We start from the raw sequence: 21,976 nt of genomic DNA, 5'->3' as shown, positions 1-21,976 counted from the left end.
GAAGGGAATGGAGTTAACATGAGAAAATGAAAACATGGAAACAAAGCCTTTGTTAATAGAGAGGGGTGGAGGGGTTGAAGGGAGGGCAGGGGAGTGGGGAAAACATGGGAACCAACAAGATCCCAATTATGTGTGTAACTGTATTGTATGCCTAAAATGTACCAATAAATTTAATGGAAAACAAAAAGTTCTTAGGGAAATGTTAAAAAAAATTAATAAACGGACTGAAATCTGACTCAGCATGGCGCATCTCTAAGGTTTCAACTCGCTCGGTTACAACAAAGCGAAGGTGAATTAGTCCTCATTTTTTTCCAAGAGTAACCTGTGACTGGGAAGGAGTGGAAATCCTAGCGTGAGGTGGGGCCAGCGACTGTCAATGGTAAGAGGGCGAGCGGGCGGGGCTTTAGGCGTCGGGTTTCTCTGGACGCAAACTGTGGACGTCGCGGGACCACCGCCCAAGGGCGTCACCGGCGACCCGGGACAGCGCCCCTGGAAGGGGGGTGGTCAGGCGGGGTAGGGGGCGAGGCGCTCCACGGACGGGGCGTGGCGTGGCCTGAGGGCGTGGGCGGGGCTTGGGCTGTGGGCGGGGCTCCGGCTGTGGCCCAGGCGCTCCTGGGTCTGGCGTCGGGTGGTCCGTGCGCCCGGGGTGAGTACGGCGCGGCGGGAGCGGCGGAGGGCGCGTGTCTGGTCCCCACGTGGCAGTCGGCAGGAGAGCGCGCCCGACCTCGGGAGCTCCGCGCTCTAGGCTCTTGGGAGCACGTGGCTGTGTGCGGGGCGAGGCGGGACCCAGAACTTCGGCCCTGGAGCTGCTGTTGAGGCAAAGGGCGAGTGGAGGCGAGCGGAAGCGGCGGTGCTTCCCGCGGAGGGGCACTGCACTGCGAGGGTGGGGCGGCCAGTGCCCGGAGGGGCCGCGTGCGACCCTGGCCCTGCAGCGCCCCCCGCGCGCGGGTCCAGAGCCCTGAAGCCCTGGCCCAGCGCGCCCCGAGGGTGCGGGGCAGGAGCAGCCCAGGCCGGGGTAGGATCCCGCCCGCGACTGCTTCCCACCACCCGCAGCAAATGCCATGGTGAGGGCTGGAGACGACAGGAGTCCGAAGCCAGGTCCACGGGGACCCTGACTGAAGCTGTTTGGAGTGTGGCTGACTGGAAAGTGGGAAAGTAATCCTGGCTCCGCACACTTCACAGCGCAGGCCTGAAGAGCCTGGACGGAAAGGGGGGAGGGGAAGGAAGGAGGAAAATCAACTTCGGATCCTGCAGCTCTCCTGGCCCCTTTTTGTTTGTTTGTTTGGGGTTTTTTCTGGGCGGGGGGTGACCAGGGATCGAACTCGGGACCTTGCGCTTGCACGGCAGGCACTGGAACCACTGGGATAAATCCCCGGCCCATCTCCTGGCACCTTTTGGGGATCTGATTAACTATTCCTCAAATACCTTTTTCCTTGCTGATATTTTCAATTCTACCACCCTTCCAAAGGGAAAGGGGAAAAAAAGCCCTCTGATTTTTAAACCCTTGCTCTTTTCCCAGCATCCGGTGGGAGGTGAGATGTGGGTGGGTGGCTCCCAGCGGAAGGGGCTCAGCCCTCCATCCACAGGGACTCTCGAGGTGCAAGGGTCCAGCTGGGAGGACCCCTGACTTTCAGGTGTGCCTGTGATGGTTCAACTTGCGATTTTGTGTTTTTGTTGTTGTTGAAACAGGGTCTGGCTGTGTAGTTCGAGCTGGCCTTGAACTCACTGTGTAGCCCTGAAACTCGAGTCCTGCCTGGGCTGGGATTACAGACCTGTGCCCTTTGTAATGATGGGAAAGCCTTCTACATTCAGTTGAAATTGTGCTTTGGATTTTGGTTTGAGTCCTGTCCCCAGGCTAGTAATACACGGTATATAAGACACTGATGTCCATTCTCTGTTTGAATGTATCTCAAAGATTTATTTACATTTCTCTTTTTATTAGTACATGTTTGCAGTGCCTCATAGCTACAGTCATCACGGGGAGTTGGGGCGCGTACATGACACCTCTCAATTGCTTTATGTCTCTGTCCTGACCCCTTCTTCCCCTCTCCCTCCACCTCTTGGTGTCCCATTTGCAAAAGATCTATCTCCTTATTTCCTGTTACCTGTTTTTTTAAAAAATTTGGCTCTTTATGGATTAGGTTACTTACATAAGAGAAACCACGTGATAGTTAAGCTTGTGAAGACGCTGATACCCTCTCGATGCTGGGTAGTGACAGCAGTTTGCAGCGCCCAGTCAGCCACTACGTCAGCTGGGGAACTAAGGGCTGCTCTCCATGCTGTGCTGTTTTGCAAAGCTATGGTGTTCACTTTTTGGGGGAGGGAGTTGAGACAGGGTCTCACTATGAAGTCAGGCTGGCCTTGAACTCATTGTGTAGCCCAGGCTGGCTTCGAACTCATGGTGATCCTCCCGCCTCAGCCCCCTGAGCGCTGGAATTATAGGTATGTGCTACCAGGGCCAGCCTAGCTGTGGTGTTCTATAGGTTAAGTGCATTGAATGCATTTCTAACAGGACAGCATTTTCATCAGGACATCACCCCACTGTAAGTTGGAGCATCTGTATATTCAGAGTCCAGTTCCCAGTGGTAGAATGCTTGTCTACCAAGGTCCTGAGTTTGATCTCCAAGCCTGGGGGAGAAAATCCGGGTCATACAATCATATATTCTGGTAGTTCTGGTAGGGTTCTTAGTGTTTTCTTCATTCCCACATTTCCAGTGAAACCAAGTCAGAGAATGAAGAGACTGGCACAGTGGTTTGTGACTGATCCTGGCCCGATTGTCCCTGGCTTATGCTTCTCAGTGGCACTGATTCTAAACACCAGCTTCTGCCTGCATGGTGGAGCAAACCTATAGGGAGGCTGAGCCAGGGGGATCACTGCAAGTTTGAGGCCAGCCTGGGTTGCAGAGTGAATTCAAGACCAGCCTGAACTACATCGCCAGACCCTGTCTCAAAAAGTCAAAACACAACACAAAACAAAAATATCTCACACATCAAGAGTGTCCTTGGATAAGTTACTCAGCATCTCCATGCTTTAGGTCCCTTAACATGGGATCTATAGCTGGGCGTGGTGGTGCTTTCCTGTAATCCCAACTCCGGGAGGCTGAGACAAGAGGATGGTGAGTTCAAGGCTAGCATAGAACATGGGAAGACCCTGTCTCAAAAAACCAAAACAAACACAAATGAAGGTGTTACCAGTACCTGTTACCTCCTGGGGTGCTGCTGAGAGGGTTCAGGGCATACAGGAAAGCACTGATAGCCCTTGGCCTTCCCTAACCAAACAGGAAGGCCTTGTTTTTACTCTCCCTCTTGCTGAGATGTTATGTTTCTCTCTGACCTCAGGTTTCCCGAGAGGTGAGCCCCCGCTGTGACTAGAGCTGTGTGAGCTGGAGCAGGCTGCAGATACTGGCCCCAGCCTGCCATTACTGGGCAATGGCCGCCGAGCCCAGTGTGTCCAGGGCCCTGAACTCTCTGGCCTGCGCTGGGAAGGTATCAGAGGTGTTCTCCATTGCCACAGAGGAGAGCTTGGCCAGCGGAGCTAGCAGGGAAGACAGCTCCTTGGAGCAGACCAGTTTCTCACAGGAAGCCACGTCCAGACCGGTGGTGGCCTTTGCTGGGTGTCTCCATCTGCCCATTTACGGAGATGTTGAGAGCCCTCAGGAGTCTCAGCCCTGGCGACCAGGCCAGGAGTGGATAAAACTAGAAAGAGGTACCATGGAAGAGAAGGTACGGCTTGTTCGAGCAAGCTGGGTAACAGCAACTGCTCAGAAAGCCAAGAAGAGCGACCACTGCTAGAAGATGTAGGGACAGTGCGGGTACTGAGCTAGAGAGGGGCCAGTCCTTCACCAGGGGCTCTTCTTTTTTTCCCTTCGGTACCAGGGATCAAACGAAGGACCTCGTGCTTGCCAGGCAGGCACAGCACCACTGAGCTACATCCCTGACCCAGCAGCTCTTTTATCCTTTCCCTGCCTGGTGGGTCTCAGACTGACCCCAGCTAAACAGGGAAAGGAGGTGCAAACCTCAGTGCCCTGCACTGCCCTGCTGTCCTTAGTGGGGTGGTTCCTGAAATGGGGGGCGCAGGGGCAGCCTTTATTGTTCTGGTTTTTTTTTTCTTATTTTCAGTGTATTTCCCTCCACTTCTCTTCTCTGCCCTTTTGAGAGGTCACAGTTGCTGGCTTTGTGCCTGTCTTTCTGTACTTTCCGTATCCCTCTTCCTTCCAGGGCTTTGTTTTTCCTGTAGGTTCCGTGCTCTGAACCCCGAGAGCAGCTGTCAGTCTCACTGTTACACATTCTTCCCGGGTGTGTCCTGTTCTAGATGCCCGTCACCTTGGAGGATGTGGCAGTGAGTTTCACCCAGGAAGAGTGGGAATGCCTGGGTGCCAGTCAGAGGGCCCTCCACCGTGATGTTATGTCCGAAACCTTCCGGAACCTAGTGTCTGTGGGTAAGATGCTGGGGTCCCTCCATCAAGCCGCTGTGCTGGGGCCTGGAATATCACCGGGCAGGTAGACCAGCTGGGTGGGGGCAGGGACTGGAAGCCTCTGAGTCACTCGTGTGCCAGGCACTGGGCTGGAGCTGGCCTTTTGCATGTCTTCCTCCTGCATGCAAGTGACTCAGATTGAACCTCGCAAAGCAGGCCTGCGAGAGGTGGCCTCTTGTCCCCCTCGAAAGTGAAGAGTCCGAGCCTAGGTCCAACTGAACTCTTTCTCATTCTCACTCACCAGCCAAAATATTTATGCTGAAACCAGGTCTGATCGCGAAGCCTGAGGAAGGAGAGAGGCAGAGGAGAGCAGATCCCCATTCCCCACGCGGAGAAGCCCTCCCTTCAGGTAAGAGCTGCGAAGGAGAGAAGATGAGCCCGGGAGAGTCCCTGGAGGGAGGGCGAGCTGACTGAGAGGATCGAGGATCTGTGTGGCCTTCTCCCCGAACCTCTCCAGTCCGGTCAGACCTCGAGGTCAGAGGCCCAAGGGCCTTGACTTCACAGTGAGTATCGAAGCCCCTCGAGGGAAGCGAGTGTTGGCAGTGTGTTGGCACTGAGTGAGTGAGTGCATGTTGGTTGCTAGTAACTAAAAAAAGGGAGGCAAGGAAGATAAACTAGATGGTGAGCTAGAGGAGAGGAGGCTTGTCCCTGGAAATAAAGGATCGCGAGATGCCAGGCGCAGTGGCGTTGCCTGTAACTCAGCCCTTTGGAAGGCTGAGGCAGAAGGGTCCCAAGTTCAAGTCCTGGTTGGGCTTAGAGAAACCCTGTCTCGACATAAAATTTTTTAAAAGAACTGGGGATGTAGCTTAATCCCCAGTACTGAAAAAAAATAGTAAAATAAATAAAAAAGTTGAGAGGTGTCAAGCCAGGCTGGTTACACTCCCGGGGACTGAACTTGGGACCTTGAGCTTTCGAGGCAGGTGGCAGAACCACTGAGCTAAAGAAATCCCCGGCTCCCATCTTGATTATTTATAATAATTATTCATTGTTAATAATTTTGCTCTCAAGTGTCCCAGCTTCATGACAGAAGAGTCCTCTCCTGGGCTGGGTTACACATCAGTGGTAGAGCACTTGCTTAGCATGCAAGAGGCCTGGGTCCCATGCCCAGCACTGCGGTGGGGGGTCCTCCTCTGTCCATGGGGGACTCATCCCAAACCCCAGGGGGTGTCAGGAGCCACAGCCGCAGACAACTGCTTTACCCTGTGTGTGCATACTTGTGATAAAGTCTAACGTGTAAGTTAGGCACAGAAAGAGATTAAACAGTAACAGAATAGAGCAGCTGTCATAGTCTGGAATAAGTTTTGTGAATGTTGTCTTTCTCAAGATGTTTTCCACTTGGTATTTTGGGCTGCGGTTGACCCTGGGTGACTGAAACCATGAGGAGCAAAGTTACAGGTGGGGGTGTTACTGTATATCATGTGGCATCTGGGGGTGCGAACATGAGAGAAGACGGGGTTTAAGGAATGCAGCTGTAAGTTAAAATTTAGATTGCTGGGTCAGGGATTTAGCTCAGTGGTGCTGCGCCTGCCTCTGCACGGTTCTGAGTTTGCTCTCCACTACCAAAAAAAACCATTTAGATCACTGGCATTGTTGGAAGATTCCAGTTGGATTCTTATTTGCTTAGAATCTGAAAACCCTGAAGCTTCTCTTATCCCCAGCTCCTGAGGTCCTGAGGAGGAGGAGATGTGCTGGGTGGGGGAGGGAGGGCCTTGCACTGAGGCGGAAGCCTATGCTGACTCCCATGGTGCAGCTTGGATTATTCTCCCTCATTCACTGCAGGAAGCAAGAGGAAACAATGTCAAGAGCCTGGTCAGACTCTGGAAGATGCTGGGGCCGGTGACAGGAAGGGCCCCTGTGCTCACAGAGGGCCCGGCCAGAGCCCACCCTCGGCTCTGGCTGGGTCCCAGGACAGGAGCGCGGTGTTCCAGGCACCCCAGGGTGGGCTGCCCTTTTCCTGCCACACCTGTGGCAAGGGTTTCAACAAGAGCTCCTACCTCCACAGCCACCAGTTTGTCCACAGCCCCAGGAAGGCCAACAGCTGTGGTCAGTGTGGGAAGCTGTTTCGAAACCCCAAGGCCCTGAGCTACCACAGGCGCATGCACCTCGGGGAACGGCCCTTCTGCTGCTCGCTGTGTGACAAGACCTACTGTGATGCCTCTGGACTTAGCCGTCACCGCCGTGTCCATCTGGGCTATCGGCCCCATTCGTGCCCCGTGTGTGGGAAGGGCTTTCGGGACCAGTCAGAGCTCAAACGTCACCAGAAGATTCACCAGAATCAAGAGCCAGCAGCTGGAAACCCCACGAGCATTGTTGGGATTCCAGGCTCTGCAGTGGGGTTCCAGGCTCCCATCCTCAGGGGCCAGCAGTCCCAACAGGGGCTTGTGGATGTGAACCATGCACCAGCAGCCAGGACCCAGCGCCTTGTGTGTAGAACTAAGGGTCCTGGGGCCCAGACCCAGGTACCTGAACCTAAGAGTCAAGCACCAGTGACCAGGAGCCGGGTGCCCAGCGCCAGGGGACCCTGCCTGGATAGCAGACCCAGCTGTCTGCCAGTGAAGCCCTCAAGACGCAAGGTCTTCTCTTGCCCACACTGTCCTGTGACTTTCAGCAGGAGGGCCTACCTCTCCAGGCACCAGGAGGCGCACCTCAGGGAGCAGCTGCTCCGCTGCTTCCACTGTGGCCAGGCCTTCAGCTCCTCCTCCAGGCTGGCCCGCCACCAGCAGACCCACTGGAGGCAGAAGGTCTACCGTTGTCCCATCTGTGAGCTCTGCTTTGGGGAGAAAGAGGGCCTGCTGGACCACTGGAAGGGCTCTCAGGGCAGGGGACAGTGCCCGGGGAGCCCCCAGGAGTGCCGGCTGGTCCTGGGCCAGTGGCTTGGCTTCTTTCACGACGCCACCTCCCCTGTGGCCGGGAAGGATTGGAAACATGGAGGAAACAGAGCTTTTAGGGTCCATACCCTCAGGAGAGGGGAGGTAAGGGAGAAAGTGTGCACAGGAGACAGGCAAAGGGGGCAGTGAGGGTCCCGGAGCATAAAGGAAGGCCCTCTGGTGAGGTCTTTCCTTGTGCTAGTTTCCCTGAGGACTGAGCTGCGGGCATCGGGCAGCCTGGATAGAGGGAGAGAGGTGAAGCGGACAGCAAGGAAGAGGGAGCAGAAATGTGCACACGGAAAGTCGTGTTGCTGTTAATTAACACCTAGCTGTTTCTGTGTGTCTGATAGACCATCAAGTAGTGGTTGTTTTTTTTAATCAGTAGTTGAATAAAACCGTGGGTGCTCTGATAAGTGTAAAGATGGGGAAAGAGGTGAGGTGAGGCTGAGGGGTGCAGGCAGGAGGAGGCAAACGTCTCGGGCAGATCCGCCTTCGCAGCCACCTCCCTTGGCTGCTGCGCAGGATGGAGCCCTGGCCTGAGTTCTTGGGTCTCCTCAGCTCCAGGTTTGCGTTAGGTCCACCGCATCCGTACTCCGCAGTTTTCTCAGCTTCCTCTGTGATACTTGGATTTCCCTGTCCTTTGCCTTCTGCCCCTGCCCCTCAGTTCTGTCCAGTCAGGGCCGCAGTCTCAGAGCAGCAGCCGCCATTTGCTGTGTGAGGAGGGTGCACCTGATCTCCAGGTAGCAGCCGAGGGCCTGTGGTCTGTCATCCTGCAAGACGGTGTCCTCTGACAGCGAGAAGAGCACCCACCTGGCCTTGGGCAGAGGGAGATGGAGATGGAGAGGATAGCAAGACATGGGGAGGGGAGGCAGGGAGGGAGGGAGGGAGGGAGGAAAAGGCAAGCGGAAGTCAGCTGCATTTGAAATTTGTGGTCTGCAAGTGCGGATTGAAATGTCTCTGCTGCAGAGAGGAGGGGCGTGCAGCTCAGTGGACGAGGCATCCCCAAGGAGCCGGCGCTCCAGGACGCAGCCCCCTCAGAAGGGGTTCCCTGGAAAGAGAAGAAAGTTGTCAGTGGTGTCCTATGAAACCATGGGCCCTGGGCCCTGCAAGGCTCTCTGGGCTCCTCTCCCTGCCACTGGGTGGTCTTGGGGTGGCGCACAGGCAGCTGCTGTGGCGAATGGGGAGGGCTCTGGCCGTGGGTTACACAGGTGGCAGGTGGGGTACCTGGCTCCCTTGCTGCCTACCCTACACTGCACACGCGCCAGCCCCTTCTTGCTCTGGGGTCGGGAACCTCCAGCGCCACCCCCCTTTTCTTCTTGCTTTGATCTGCTCTCTCTGGCTTTTCCTTCTTAGCTTAGAAGAGAGGACTTACTTAGCTCCTCAAGAAACTGCCCTGCAAACAGAGAAACAGGTGGTCAGTGCAAGATGTCCGCCTCCCTGCCTCCCTCCCACCCTCCCCGTGGGCCCTGAAGCCCTAAGGGGCTCTCGGGATCTGGGGAGCCCAGGCGGGGTGTAGGGCAGAGAAGGAAGCACGAGCTCTGGAGCAGCAAGGGCCCCGGCCCCGGCCCTCAGCTTCCCACGCGGGGCGGGATGTGGTCCCCACTGCTCAGAGGCCAGGTCGCCACCAGACGCCGCACCTGCTAATCTTCGGTGTAGCCAGTTGTAGCAGATGATCAAGGCAACCAGAGGTCCAAGAACCGGCACGATCACAAACAGGCTTATCTTCCAGCAGGGCACCCTCAGGAAGTGGGCATCTGGATTACCCACCAGAACAAGCGAGGTTAATATGTTTTGCTTTGTGCCCTACCCAGCTTTTTCCTCCTCATTGGGTTTTTCCTTCCTTTTCTTTTTCTTTTCAGTTCACTGGGGATTGAACCTGGGCTTCACACATCCTAGGCAAGCTCTATCACTAAGCTACATCCTTAGCCCTTTAGAAAAGTATGTATTTGTTGAGACAAGTTCTCACAAAGTTACTTAGGCTAGACTGGAATTTGATCCTGCTGCCTCAGCCTCCTAAGTAGCTGAGATTACAGGTGTGCCACCACACCTGGTTTTTTATTGGATTTCTTATTTTGTGGTGTGTGTGGGGTTGAAACAAGGTCTCCCTGTATTTTAGGCTGTCTTGAACTCACTGTGTACCCCAGGCTGGCCTGGAACTCACAGTGATCCTCCTGCCTCCGCCTCCTGCGTGCTGGGATTACAGGCGTGCCACCTTACCTAGCTAGATTTAGCATACTCTTTTTTTTTTTTTTGAGACGGGGTCTCTATGGAGTCCAGGCTAGCCTTGAACTCTGTGTAGTTCAGGCTGACTTTGAACTCATGATCCTCCTGTCTCAGCCTTTCAAGTGCTGGGATTACAGGCATGCATCACCATGCTCAGCAAGGACTTTCTTCATTAAAATACAAGCAATAAATTGGGCCCAGTGATGCATGGCAGTAATCCCAGCTACTGTAGAGACTGAGGCCAGAGGTTCGCAAGTTTGAGGCCAGGCTTGGCCACTTAGACCTTGTCTCATAAAAAGGGATGGGGGATGTAGCTCAGTGGTGAACCTCTGGGTTCAGTCCCCACTACCAGGTGCGCACACACACGTGCACACACGCAAATGCACCAGTGCTGAGGATGTGCTTCCGTGGTAGAGGGCTTGCCTGGCACCTGTTGGCCCCCTGTTCAGTCTCTAGAACTGCAGACACCAAAACCCACAAATCAGTGGTACCTGTGAATCACCAGTGGAAATCACAGATGATAGATATATACAGAAGTAGATAACTGGCCATGTTAAATTGAGCAAAATACTGCATTTTGTGGCCTTTTTATACATGCATGCAACATTGATCACATCCATCCCACAAACCCTCTTCCTGATACCCTTTTTCTTATCTAACAGTCTCTACTTTCATGACTTTTTTATTATTCCTAGATTCCACATTTGGGAAAACACAAGATTCTTGTCTTTCTGAATCTGGCTCATTGTTCCCATTTTTTTTTTTTTCCATTAAAGTTGTTACAGAAATCTCCAGATACTGTTTATGTTTATTTTGTTATGTTTATGTATTTTTTTTTTTTGGTACCGGGGATCGAACTCAGGTCCTTGCACTTGTGAGGCAGGCGGCAGAACCACTGAGCTAAATCCCCGGCCCTGCTTATGTTATATTTTGAAATTACATTATTAGGGTTGCTGCTACATTATTTAATGCATTACTTTTGTTACTTAAAGCAATGTGTTATATCAGATTTCTTCAGATGTTGATAACTTTCAATGTAATGACTTTGTGATCCTGTGACACACACACACACACACTATTTTATGTGTTCATTTACAAACGTTACTGTGGGGCCAGGGATGTGGCTCATGGGAGAGCACCTGTCTAGCATATACAAGGCCCAGGTCTCCATAGCCTGCCCTGAAGAACAGAAACATTCTTGAAGGGGTCTGCTGCTGATATAAACGGTGTTCCGATCTCATACTCAGCCAGGCCTGTAATCCCAGCACTCAGAGGCTGAGGCAGGAGGATCACTGCAAGTTCAAAGCCAGCCTGGGCTACATGGCGAGTTCAAGGCCAGCCGGAGCTGCATAGTGAGATATCCTCTCCAGAAACACAAACACCTGCAGGCTCTTCTGTTGTCCTTGGGTTTAGGCACTGGATAGTCTGGAGTAATAAGAAAAGGGATCGATTTCTAGTGGGGTGTGGTGGCCTTGTCTTCCTCCAGAAGCCCTGAGTCGAGCTCATTCGGTCAGAGGACAGGAGATGGTGTGGGCTTTGTTTTCCTGTTCCGGTATGTCTCACCTCAGCTAGACAGTGTCTGGGTGTATAAGTATTTGCTATCAATTATCCTAGATGCATGACAGCATCTTCAGAGAAAAGCAGAGAAGCCAGGGAGGGGCCCTGAAACCCGAGGGAGATGGGACGGAAGGCCGCACTCACCAAAAGTCCGGTGCAGATTCTCTGAAAGAGGAACAAGCAGAAATGGGTTTAGTAGAGTACTCAAGAGGGACCCCTTCCCTTTCCCTATTTAATCAGTTAAAATTGGCTCCAATCCGACACAATGGAGGAAGCTGTAGGGTTTTACTTCTACCCTGAGGGAAGACGGGGGACAGCAAAGATTTTCTCTTAAGTCTTGGGTGGTCAGGATTTTTACCAGCTTCATTTTCAACTGAAGGGAGCACAAGTATTGGAAGAGAGGCAGAGGTGAGCCAAGAAAATGACCATTTCAGTTATTTCAAAAGACCAAAAAGGATAAGTGGAGAGAAGAGGGTCTGGAGCTCACCTATTTCAGCTCGAAGTTTCCCTAAAATAGAAAAAGGCAGTATTTTTAGTTCCTGCTCTGGCATTAGATGGGGACCCTTCCACCCCCGGCACCCTGGCCCTTTTGTAGGGACTGTCCCTAGCCACCGGCGGCACCTTCGGAGTGTGGGAAGGGCACTGGATTCCAGAGTTCAGGGTCTGGCCTGGCTACGATTTGGATTAAACAAGAAAGGCAAGCAGCCCAGCAAATAGCAATCCTGCCTCAGCCCCTGAGCGCTGGGATTCCAGGCTTGCGCCACCACACCCGTCTCTGTTCCGCTTCTCCCAGTTCAGCTCTGACGGCTGGAACCCTTTCTTTGGAGAACCAAGCATCTGGATGAGTTCAAGGTGAGAGAAGACCCCACCACTGATCCGACTGACGCCCCTGCTGCCTCGCTCGTCCAACCCAGCTCGCTGTGCTATCTTCTTGGTAACAGGAGGGTGAGGGCTGGGAGTCCTTGTGTTTTGGCCTTGAGGGAGAAGTGGGGACTCCGTCGGATGCTCTGGGCACAGAAGAGCTTGTTCTGCTCAGTGTCAGTGGAGATGGCGGAGGAAACTGTTCCGAGCACGTGCTAGGTCAGAGATTTTCCCTTCTGAGTCCTTAGGCTCCCAGCAGCTCGGGCTGGCCGGACTTTGGCGTTCGCGCACGCCCAGGAGCTGAAGCTGCTCCGTGCAGTGCTGGGCCCTGCGCTCTGCCCCGCAGAATCCTGTCCGTTCGTCAGCCACGGAACAGGCCTGGGCTCACCTGCCTCCCCTCCAGAATGGGGCTGGGCTGCGTTAGACAGTGCTCAAGAGAAGCAAGTTCTGATTATTACAGGCAGCGGAGTTAGAAGTTAATGTACAGTCAGAGAGGGGCTGGGCTCGTGAGGAAGTTGGCCCAAAAGGAATACAGACATCGGAACTGTGGCTAGAGGAGGCGCATCCGAAGAAGGCTGAGCTCGAAGGTAAAGAAGCAACGGGCAGGGGCCAGGGATGTGGCTCAGCGGCACAGTGCCTGCCTGGCAGACGTGAGGTCCTGAGTTTGATCCCAGTACCAGGAAAAAGAAAAAGAAAGAAAGAAGATGCAATAGCTAGGCTCACATGCCTCCCCAAGGGATAGCAGTGACTTGGAATTATTCTGTGAGTAGCACCACCTGGTCCAGGAAGTGAGCTAGGCATCAGTTTCCTGGGTGGGTGACCAGAGCACCTGAACTTACCCCTTCCCCAAATGCCTTTGTTCTTTCCACCCGCCCTCCCTACGTGACTCGTTTCCCTATTGGATCAGTGCTAGCTAAGTGGCTACACTTGTAATCCTGTAGGTGGATTGCAGTCTGCCCCACGTTGTACCCACATTTGCTGTATAAATTACCCGACACGGGTACTCGTGGCAACCCACGCAGGACCCCACCTGTCTCTCAGGAACTCTTGATGAACCGCTCCTACTATTGGGCCAGGGATTTAGCTCAGTGGTTCTGCCACCCACCTAGCAAGTGCAAGGACCCAAGTTCAATCCCTAGTTCCCAAAAAAACCTCTCTCCTACTATTAATCTCTGTTCTCCTTTGGAATTCATTCTTCGATTTCATGGGACACAGACAGGGCACATCTGACATCTAGCAGGTTGGAATTTCTATTTCTGCTCCATCAGTATTGTCCACAGGCAGCTTTCAGTCGGTTCCATGCGTTGAGGATAGGTCGATGTGGGCCGGCATTTTGATCTCTAGTGTGCCAGGCTGATGATTTTTCTGCCTGGGCTTTATTTTCAGGGAAACAGGGTTGTACAACGCGTTTGTTGTCCTTATGGAGCTCTGAACCGGAAGTCTCTCAGGAGTGCACCCTAACTGGCCTGGCTGTAAAAGGCCAGTCCCTGTCAGGGAAGGAGCCCTGGCCAGCTCTGCCCCCTACCTCTCAGTCTGTGCTGCAGGCAGAGGAAGACCAAGCCCACGGAGATCTGCAGGAGGAGCACGGGCAGCACGGCGATGAGGACCAGCACTCCGGGGCTGATCCAGTAGAAGGGATCTGAAAGGCAGAAGCAGCCCTAATCCTCAGCTCCCAGGATGGTCGGTCCTGGGGCTTCAGAAATCAGATTGCATAAAGCAATGAATATTACCAAGATTCAAAGAAGGTGACATGGCACTGACACCCAGCTAGTCCTGAAGATGGGGTTGGTTTCCAGAAAGGGCTGGTGACTCACAAGGACAGGTGCTTCCAGCCAGGACTGAATGGGGTTGGACTTGGGAAGGCCTGAGAGCTGCCCAAGGGACTTGGATCTGACGCTCAGGCTGAGGGGCGGCAGCAGCAGAGGCACTGACTCAGGCCAGGGGGAGAAGGTCAATTAAGAGGCCATGGTAACAAAGAAAACAGCCTGAGCCCACATAGCAGTTACATAGGTGATCCCAGCCCTCTGGAGGCTGAGGCAGGAGGATCACTGTGAGTCGGGACCAGCCTGGGCTGCACATTGACAGGTCTCCCAGCACCCCAGCAGCTATTGTGTATCGTAGCTGCCCTCTTCCTATGGTGCCTTGCCCCTTCCTCTGTGTGACGTCATGCCAAGATGGCTGCTCCCACCAAAGAACAAACCCTTCTTCCCAGCATGCCCCTGTTCCCGCCTAGAAAGTAACCTCATACTCCCTCTCCTCCTACCACCTAGTGACATCACTGGCTCCTCCATTCCCCAGTCACTACCTCACTCAACCCCGCCTCTGCCCCTACGAACCCCACCCCAGTCTCTATAAAAGACTCTCCCTGCCCTGGCCATATTGCTTTTGTTTCTCCTTTGTTCAGAGACAATCCGGCAGATCTATTCCCCTAATAAAGGCTTGCTGTGGCCTGGTCTGATCTTGGTCTTCGGCCCTTTTACCTGACACACATGAGTTCAAGTCTGTCGTGATCTCCATCGGGAGACCCTGTCTCAAACACCTAAGAAAAAAGGTAGCCCCCCTCTAGCTGTGGGTCAGGTGGACCAGGCCCCCTCACCTGAGTAAGCCATTTCCTACTGTTCTTACTCCTTTGTTGAGGGACAGCCTTTACTCGTCAGCTCTGCAACCTAAAATCTCTTGCCATTTTCTTTCACTTTCTTTTTTAAAGATGGTTTATTTAAAGGTGGGGGAAAGCGGGAAGAGAGGGGCAGACAGCTACTCTGAACAAGTAGGGAGCATTTGAGAGTGAAATACTCATTTGGTTTTTGACACAAGGTCTCACTGTGTACCCAGGCTGGGCTGGAACTCACAGCAGTCCTCCCGCCTCCCCTCTGGGATTACAGGCATGTGCCCCAGGGCCAGATTTCACTTTCTAATTTAAGCTTTTCCCTACAAATTTGTGCGGTTAGTTTTAATTCCATTATTATTCAAAATAAGGACCTATATGCTAGCTGCCATAGTGCCAGAGGGCAGACAGCATCTGCCTGCTGATGTGAGGCAGGGCAGCGTCTCTGGAAGTGTGCCTGCCAAGTAAGGCCCACCTGGGTCTGACCTCCAGTCTAGAGCAGTGGAGTCAAACCAGAGTGGGAAATGCAGCAGCAAATTCATACCTCAGGGAAACCCCGAGGGCAAACACTGAAGGGTGGAGCCTGTTTGGATCTTGTTCAAAGGAACTGATTATAAAATTGCATTTACAAAGTCATCAGAAAACCTTGGATACAGATAAGCATTTGATTACATCCAGGAATTTCTGTTGATTTTGTTTTAGGTAGGGTCTCACTATATATCCCAAGCCTGCCGAGTGCTAGGATTACACACATGCACCACCACAACTGGCTTGTTGAGTTTTAAAAATAATAATAGGACCATGGTCATTGTGTCTTTTCTTTCTTTCTTTCTTTTTTTTTTAAAGGGATTTTTTTCCTGTTTTTATTTATTTATTTTTGGTACCGGGATCGAACTTGGGTCCTTGTGCTTGCGGCACGAAACCACTGAGCTAAATCCCCGCCCTTTCTTTCTTTCTTTCTTCTTTCTTTCTTTCTTTCTTTCTTTCTTTCTTTCTTTCTTTCTGGGATCAAACGAAGGACCTTGTGCTTGTGAGGCAGGTGTGGTGCCACTGAGCTACATCCCCAGTCCTCTTTTTTTTTTTTTTTTTTGGTATGGGGGATCGAACTTGGGTCTTTGCGCTTGGGCAGCAGGTGGTGAAACCACTGAGCTAAATCCCCAGCCCTTGGCCCTCTTTTTTTTAAACATTCTGTGTTTGAATGAGCGTCTAGGCAGGAGCTGGTCACACCTCCACCTCGAGGGATTTGCCTCAGCAACTCACAGAGAGGTTGGCAAGGAATGCAGCTGGTGACCTTGGTTTAGTAGCTGCAGCAGCCGGGAGACAGCTCTTGCAGGCCCAGAGTCCTTTGTGCTTTTGAATGGTTTAAATTTTGGGGATGAAATGTTTAAAGAAGGAACTGAGAACCGGGCATGGTACCACCCATACTTGTAACCTCTATTCGGAGGCTGAGGCAGGAGGATCACTGTGAGTTCAAGGTCAGCCTGCACTGCATAGAGAGACCCTGTCTCCAAGAAAACCAAAAGCCAGAAAAAGTGAAACAATAAAAAAAGATCAGAAACCTCTCAGAGAAAGAGGGGAGTTTATTATATCTGAAACACAGAAGGACAGTTAATACATTTCATGCCTAAGCTCCTCTGGCCTCCTGGCTGCCCCAGGCGCTCCAGGGTCCCATGGCTGTGAGAGTCTTTGTTCAGCCTGCTAGGCTGGCAGGCCAGGAGGTGGGGTGGGGCGGGGGTGGGTGGGGCGGGGGGGTGGGGCTCAGAGGAAAACTCCCCTGCCGCAGTTTTTGGGCTTTCTTCCTCCTTCTTTCTTTTTTGATGTTGGCCTCAGAGAGTATGTGGAGGAGGCAGTTACTGGATTAGAAGGGTGTTGAGCCAGAAAGAGGAAAATCTATACATTGAAGTCCTCCCTACTGAACTCTTCAAGGGTAAAAATTACCCGGCAAAGACAGCTGCCTGAAGAACACTCCGAGACACACAGAGCTGTTTCCAGGCATCTGCGCTCTGTCTCTAGAAATAGGGCTTTGTCACTGTGCGCACAATGCCACCTTCTAATCACCCCACACAGACACAGAAGCCAGGGATTGTGTGATGTTTGCACATGCCGGGAGGCGGCATGGGCAAAGGACCGGCTGTCTGGGCTCTCAGAACAGGTCTGTTCTTCCATTAAACAGCCATTAACTTTCCAAGCTCCTCCTGTGCCCCGCTTGAGACAGAATAAATATCAAGCTGCGGAGTCATCCAGCGCACACACTATCGTGGCGTTTGGGAGAACTGAAGCATGAACACAAAAGCTACAGGTGACATCTGTTTCCCTCTGTATCTGTTCAGATCCTCGCTGTTTGTGTTTGTTCCCTTGGACTGAGTTTGACATGAATGTCAGAGTGGCAAGAATGCTTCTCCTAGGGCTGGGGACTTAGCTCAGTGGTACCGCACCTGCCTCGAAAGTGCACGGTCCTGAGTTAGATCCCCGGTACGGGGGGGGGGGGGATGCTTCTCCTCAGGAGGCTGAAGCAGGATGAGCCAAAGTTTGAGCCTAGTCTGGGAAACTCAGCAATTCAGTGAGACTCTGTTATGGTTTGGGTCTAGAGATTCCCCCAAAGCTTCATGTGTGGAGTTTTTTCAGAGGTGGCTGAATCTAGAGTGTGTGATGCTGGGATTGACTGATGGTGCAATGCTAGGATCAAAGGCACTAGGATTAAGGGTGTGAGTGCTACCTACCCTAAGTAACCTGGATAAGACATAAGGGATAGAAAGGTCTGTGTTCGTCCTTTGTTGCTTTGCTGCCTTCTGCCCACCATGAACTGTTTCTCCTTTCCAAAACCACCCTGTCTTGGAGCCAGCCTACTATGGACTGAAGCCCCTACCAATGGTGAGCTATTAAATAAACCTTTCCTGTGGGTGTTGGGTATTTTATCTCAGCAACCAGAAAAGTAACTAAAAAGTAACTAAAACAGATCCTGTCTCAAAATTAAACAATGAGGGCTGGGATGTAGCTCAGTGAGAAGTCCCTCAGTTCAATCCCCAGCCCTGGGATTGATAGTTTCTCACCTAAGGATACAATATATACATGCCAAAGGAGGGATAATGTTCTTCTTCATGACTAATAAAGACATTCCAAAGAGAATTTGAGAAGTCCACTCAGATCTTACGTTAACTCTCTTGAGTTATAAATACATAGTCCCCTGTAGCAGCACAAAATAATAGAAATAGATTATTTTGGATGTTTTCTGCCTGCATGTCTCATCTTCCCTATTTTGCCTTTTGTCTTTCTGAGGCAGGAGGACTGCTGTGAGTTTGAGGCCAGCCTGAACTACACAGTGAGACCCTATCTCAAAAACAAATAAAAAAAAGAACTGTTCTTTAACTTCTCTGATCTGTTCTCACAGATGTATCTATCATGTAAACTTTTTCTGAGACAGGATCTCCCCATACAGCCTAGGCTGGCCTGCCCTTCTCCCGAGTGCTGGGATTGCATGTTTGTATACCACCACTTTCAGTTCTGTCTCTCCCCTTTCCCTCCCTCCTTCCTTCCTTCTTTCCTTCTCTTTTTTGGTACCCAGGACCTTGTTTGTGCTAGGCAAGGGGTCTTCCACTGAGATATACATCCAGACCGTTTTTGTGTTTGGGCTTTTTTTTTTTTTTTTGGTACCGGGGATCGAACTCAGGTCCTTGCACTTGCGCAACAGGGAGTGAAACCACTGAGCTAAATCCCTGGCCCTGTTTTGACCTTTTTTTGGTACTGGGGGTTGAACTCAGAACCTCTTGCTTACCAGGCAGGCACAGTGCCACTGAGCTACATCCCCTGACCCCAGACCTTTTTAAAAAAATGTTTTTTTTGTGACAGTGTCTCACTAAATTTGTCTCATCCTTTCAATCCTTCTACCTCCACCTCCTAAGTACTGGAATCACAGACCTGTGCCACCGTGCCTGGCTTATATATACTTTTTTTGGTTTTTTTTGGTACCAGGGATCGAACTTGGGTCCTTGCGCTTGCAAGGCAGGCGGTGGAACCACTGAGCTAAATCACCAGCCTGCTTATATATACTTTTAAATGAATAGATAAATATGATCACATGGATAATTATGGGCTCTTCTTTTTTATTCTTGGTTGGTTCACATTTCTATTCTCTCTCCTCTCCTCTTTTACACCAAAGTGATCCATATTAATTTTCTTGTGGGTATCTTTTCATATTTTTCTTTGAATACATGTATACCCAAATATATATACACACACACTCTCACATAGAGCCATGTCTTTGTTTCCTATATTCTACAGTTTGCTTTTTTGTTTTTTGTTTTTTTTTGGTACTGGGGATTGAACTCAGGACCTTGCGCTTGCAAGGCAGGCACCAGAACCACTGAGCTAAATCCCCAGCCCCAGCTACAGTTTGCTTTTATCATTCAACAATTCCTCATGAAATGCTTTCAAGCCACCTGATATACTCTAAAACAATCTTTTTTTTTCTAAAACAATCTTTTTAATGGCTGCATAATATTCACGGTAGAGATGTCATCATTTATTTAGCCAATTCCCTGTTCATGGCATTGATTTTGACTCCTATCTCCTTCCCGAAGCCAACAGTGATGCAGCAGACACACACCAGCAGCTCCGGTGTACTGTTTGCACATCTATGGAGCTGACCCTCAGGAGTGAGATGCTTGGGTTGAAGGACCGCATCTCAACTGAGAGCAAGGCTGAAGCCTCAGACACCCGGTGCCACGGCACTCACCTTCCACTTTTAACGCCACCGCCGCCTCCTCTTGGTAAGAATGGTCTCGGAAGAAGCAGGTGAAGCCGCCCTCGTCAGAGAACCTGACGTTCCGGATCCTGAGGGTCACCTTCCCCTCCCCGATGGCTTCCGTCAGCAGCTCGGTCCGCCCCCGGTACTCGGGGGCCTGCTCTGCGTCCTGGTCCCTGCCCTGGCGGTACAGGTGGACCACCCTGGAGAATGGGGGCCGGTACCACCCCACCTCCATGCCCGAGGCATTCTTCCCAGGAGAGATGCGGCAGGGCAGCTCCACTGCGTCCCCGACCAGGGCCCGGAGAGGATGTGCTGGTCCCACCACTTGGAACTGCCCTGTGGGGGACACCAAGGAGGAGAGGCCAAGGGTTGAGGGAGCCACAAGTGTCGCCCGGAGGACGGGGGGCACTTAGGGTTTCAATTTTCTTCCTTTCTTCTTCTTTTTGGTTTCAGTAGTGAGGATTGAACCCAGGCCCTTTCCATGAACTACATTTCCATTTCCCTTTTTAAATTTTTTATTTTGAGGCAAGGTCTCACTAAGTTGCTAAGCTCCGAGACAGGACTCAGACTTACAGTTCCCCTTCCTGACTCAGCCTCCCAAAGTGCGGAGGCGACAGGCTTGCGCCACTGTGCCTGGTTTGACTTAGTGTCTTGAGCTGAATTTTCCTAGAGCCTTCCTGTCTGGTCTTGGCTCAGCTGACTTCTGTTTGCCCCTTAGAGGTTTAGCTGGAGTCGTGCCGCCCACTTTACTGCCCATCTACTGGCTCCCGGGCCTCTGTCCTCACGCCCACCCCTTCCAGATGCTCCTCCGGGACCTCCCGCTCCAGCAGTGGCTCTCTTCCAGATGCACATTTTCCTTTCTTGTGCTGCTGGGGTTGAGTGCAGGGCTTTCACACTGAGCTACATCCCCATCTCTTCTCTTCTCTTCTCTTTTTGAGGCAAGGCCTTGCTAAGTTGCCACCTTGCCCAGGTTGGGCTTGAGTCTGCAATCCGCCTGCCTCGGCTTCCAGCCTGCTGGGACCATGGGTGTGCGTCCTACGAGCTCTTTAGCCTCCCCGGCCCTGGAGCCTGCTCTGAGCACCATCCTGGTCTTCCCTCACAGGCCAAGTTTCCTGAGACTCTGGGCTGCTGGGAGGGAAGGCAGGTTCTCCCTGGCCCGGGAAGGTTCTTCCAGATGAAGAAGATGTCTCTCTCTGAGAGTGGGACTCATCATCTGTTTCTATGGTTTCTTTCTTTCTTTCTTTCTTTCTTTCTTTCTTTCTTTCTTTCTTTCTTTCTTTCTTTCTTTCTTTCTTTCTTTCTTCCTTCCTTCCTTCCTTCCTTCCTTTCTTTCTTTTTTGGTACCCAGGATCGAACGCAGGACCTTGTGCTTTCCAGGCACCACTGAGCTACATCCCTGGCCCTGGCTCTATTATTTCTGCTCTGTGTGGGGGAACAAAGCTTCCCTAAAAGACTTTTGGTGCCTGATTCTGCAATGGGAGCTCCCCAACAAGATGTTATAATGCAGCAGACACTGGCTTTGCTACACGCGGGCACTGCTGAGCACGCTCCATAGCTCTTTGGACCCTGATGGCAATGCTAAGAGGTTATTACTGTTTTGTTCCCATTTGAGAGGTAAAAAACCAAAGCTAAACCACTTGCTTAGCATGTGCAAGGCCCTGAGTTCAATTCCTAGCACTGAAAAAAAAAGTTTGGTTTCTACTCTGTGAGGAGCCACAAAGCTTTCAGAAAAGGGGAACCGTGTCAGCAGCTCTCGATTTGGGAAAGCTGCATAGACATTTGAGGACGACTGCAGGAAATGAGCACTGGGAAACTGGCCTTTCTGCTCTCAGGTCTCCCCAGGAAAGGAGTAATCACATCTTACCTGCATAGCTGGATGGCAGCTGGACGAGGAGGAGGGCCAGGAGGCATCGGGGCATCGAGGAGCTTGATAAACCCAGCATTTCTGTTACTGGGCCGGAGCCCCCCAGGGGTCAGGCCAAGCAGAGGCCCTCGGGCTGCATGGCCCCTGCCCCCCAAGAATGCTGAAGGGAAGATCTAGGAGGGCCCTGCTGCCGGCCTAGCCTCCACTGGCCACGGTCACAGCTGTGCCTGTAGGAACAGCCCGAGTCACCCTGCCAGGAGTTTACACAAAAGGGCCACAGACCATGGGGATGAGCAGGGCTGCTGTCCCCGCCCCTAGAGCAGTGGAGCCCTGGCCGCCTGGTACTGGGCCTTCCTCCTGCCCCTCCTGGTGACCCAGTCTAGAGGGGACAACTAGGGCTGTTCAGTGGGCTCAACCCTGCCCTGGACCCCAGGGAGCCCTGTTCACAGAGTCTTCGAGCTTCCTACAACCCCTCCAGCCCTCAGAACTAGCCAAGGGAGAGCGATTACTGTTTAGTCTTCAAAAATGAATGAATAAATGAAAACGTGGCCTTCTTCCCCACCCACCCTTGACTCCCTATTTCTATGGTCTCACAACTGCCTTCGCCAGGCCACTTCTCTTGACGTCAAAGTCCTGCTGCAGATCCATGCTCTTATGCTTACGAGGTGGGCAGGAGCTCTTTGGACTCCGAATACCTGGAGAGAGAACATCGGGGAATAAAAGAAAGAGACAGGCACAGTATGCAATTTCCCCCGGGAGGAAACTGTCTCTAGTGGACAG

General features: G+C 52.1%; 2 protein-coding genes across 5 annotated transcripts; one reads left to right on the top strand and one right to left on the bottom strand.

Annotated features, from left to right (window-relative positions):
• Positions 1-599: 599 nt before the first annotated feature.
• Zfp57 (ZFP57 zinc finger protein) lies at positions 600-8,142 on the top strand. 2 transcript variants are annotated; one of them, XM_087210382.1, is made up of 5 exons: positions 600-646; positions 3,340-3,723; positions 4,313-4,439; positions 4,720-4,824; positions 6,255-8,142. In XM_087210382.1, the coding sequence occupies exons 2-5, from the start codon at positions 3,430-3,432 to the stop codon at positions 7,490-7,492; spliced, it is 1,764 nt and encodes a 587-aa protein (XP_087066508.1). In that variant the 5' UTR covers positions 600-646; positions 3,340-3,429; the 3' UTR covers positions 7,493-8,142. The 2 variants fall into 2 exon arrangements, with proteins under 2 accessions (XP_087066508.1, XP_087066509.1); XM_087210383.1 differs by lacking the exon at positions 600-646 and having other exon boundaries at positions 668-3,723; positions 4,744-4,824.
• On the bottom strand, positions 7,702-21,698 carry Mog (myelin oligodendrocyte glycoprotein). Of its 3 annotated transcripts, XM_004847119.3 has the most exons (8): positions 21,197-21,474; positions 19,321-19,668; positions 13,509-13,622; positions 11,610-11,630; positions 11,267-11,287; positions 8,980-9,096; positions 8,715-8,735; positions 7,702-8,390 (listed from the first exon to the last, which is right to left on the bottom strand). In XM_004847119.3, exons 1-8 carry the CDS (start codon positions 21,273-21,275, stop codon positions 8,377-8,379), a joined length of 735 nt encoding a protein of 244 aa, XP_004847176.1. In that variant the 5' UTR covers positions 21,276-21,474; the 3' UTR covers positions 7,702-8,376. The 3 variants fall into 3 exon arrangements, with proteins under 3 accessions (XP_004847176.1, XP_087066515.1, XP_087066514.1); XM_087210389.1 differs by lacking the exon at positions 13,509-13,622 and having other exon boundaries at positions 21,197-21,698; XM_087210388.1 differs by lacking the exon at positions 11,610-11,630.
• Positions 21,699-21,976: the final 278 nt, after the last annotated feature.

This window comes from Heterocephalus glaber, unplaced genomic scaffold (assembly GCF_053883595.1).
Source record: "Heterocephalus glaber isolate CG9 unplaced genomic scaffold, H.glaber_assembly_v1.0 deba00001141, whole genome shotgun sequence".
NCBI classification, from domain to species: domain Eukaryota; kingdom Metazoa; phylum Chordata; class Mammalia; order Rodentia; family Bathyergidae; genus Heterocephalus; species Heterocephalus glaber.
The sequence above is the reverse complement of the archived record's forward strand: the minus strand, read 5'-3'. Positions and strand labels throughout refer to the sequence as shown.

Bases quoted from the DNA above. Each gene is read 5' to 3' on its own strand.
- Zfp57 (XM_087210382.1), top strand. From the start codon at position 3,430: ATGGCCGCCGAGCCCAGTGTGTCCAGGGCCCTGAACTCTCTGGCCTGC. The intron at 3,724-4,312 runs GTACGGCTTGTT...GTCCTGTTCTAG, and splicing joins GAGGTACCATGGAAGAGAAG to ATGCCCGTCACCTTGGAGGA. The intron at 4,825-6,254 runs GTAAGAGCTGCG...CATTCACTGCAG, and splicing joins CGGAGAAGCCCTCCCTTCAG to GAAGCAAGAGGAAACAATGT.
- Mog (XM_004847119.3), bottom strand. From the start codon at position 21,275: ATGCTGGGTTTATCAAGCTCCTCGATGCCCCGATGCCTCCTGGCCCTC. The intron at 11,631-13,508 runs GTAGGGGGCAGA...TTTCTATTTTAG, and splicing joins CCTGCAGCACAGACTGAGAG to GGAAACTTCGAGCTGAAATA. The intron at 11,288-11,609 runs GTGAGCTCCAGA...TTCCTCTTTCAG, and splicing joins GAAACTTCGAGCTGAAATAG to AGAATCTGCACCGGACTTTT.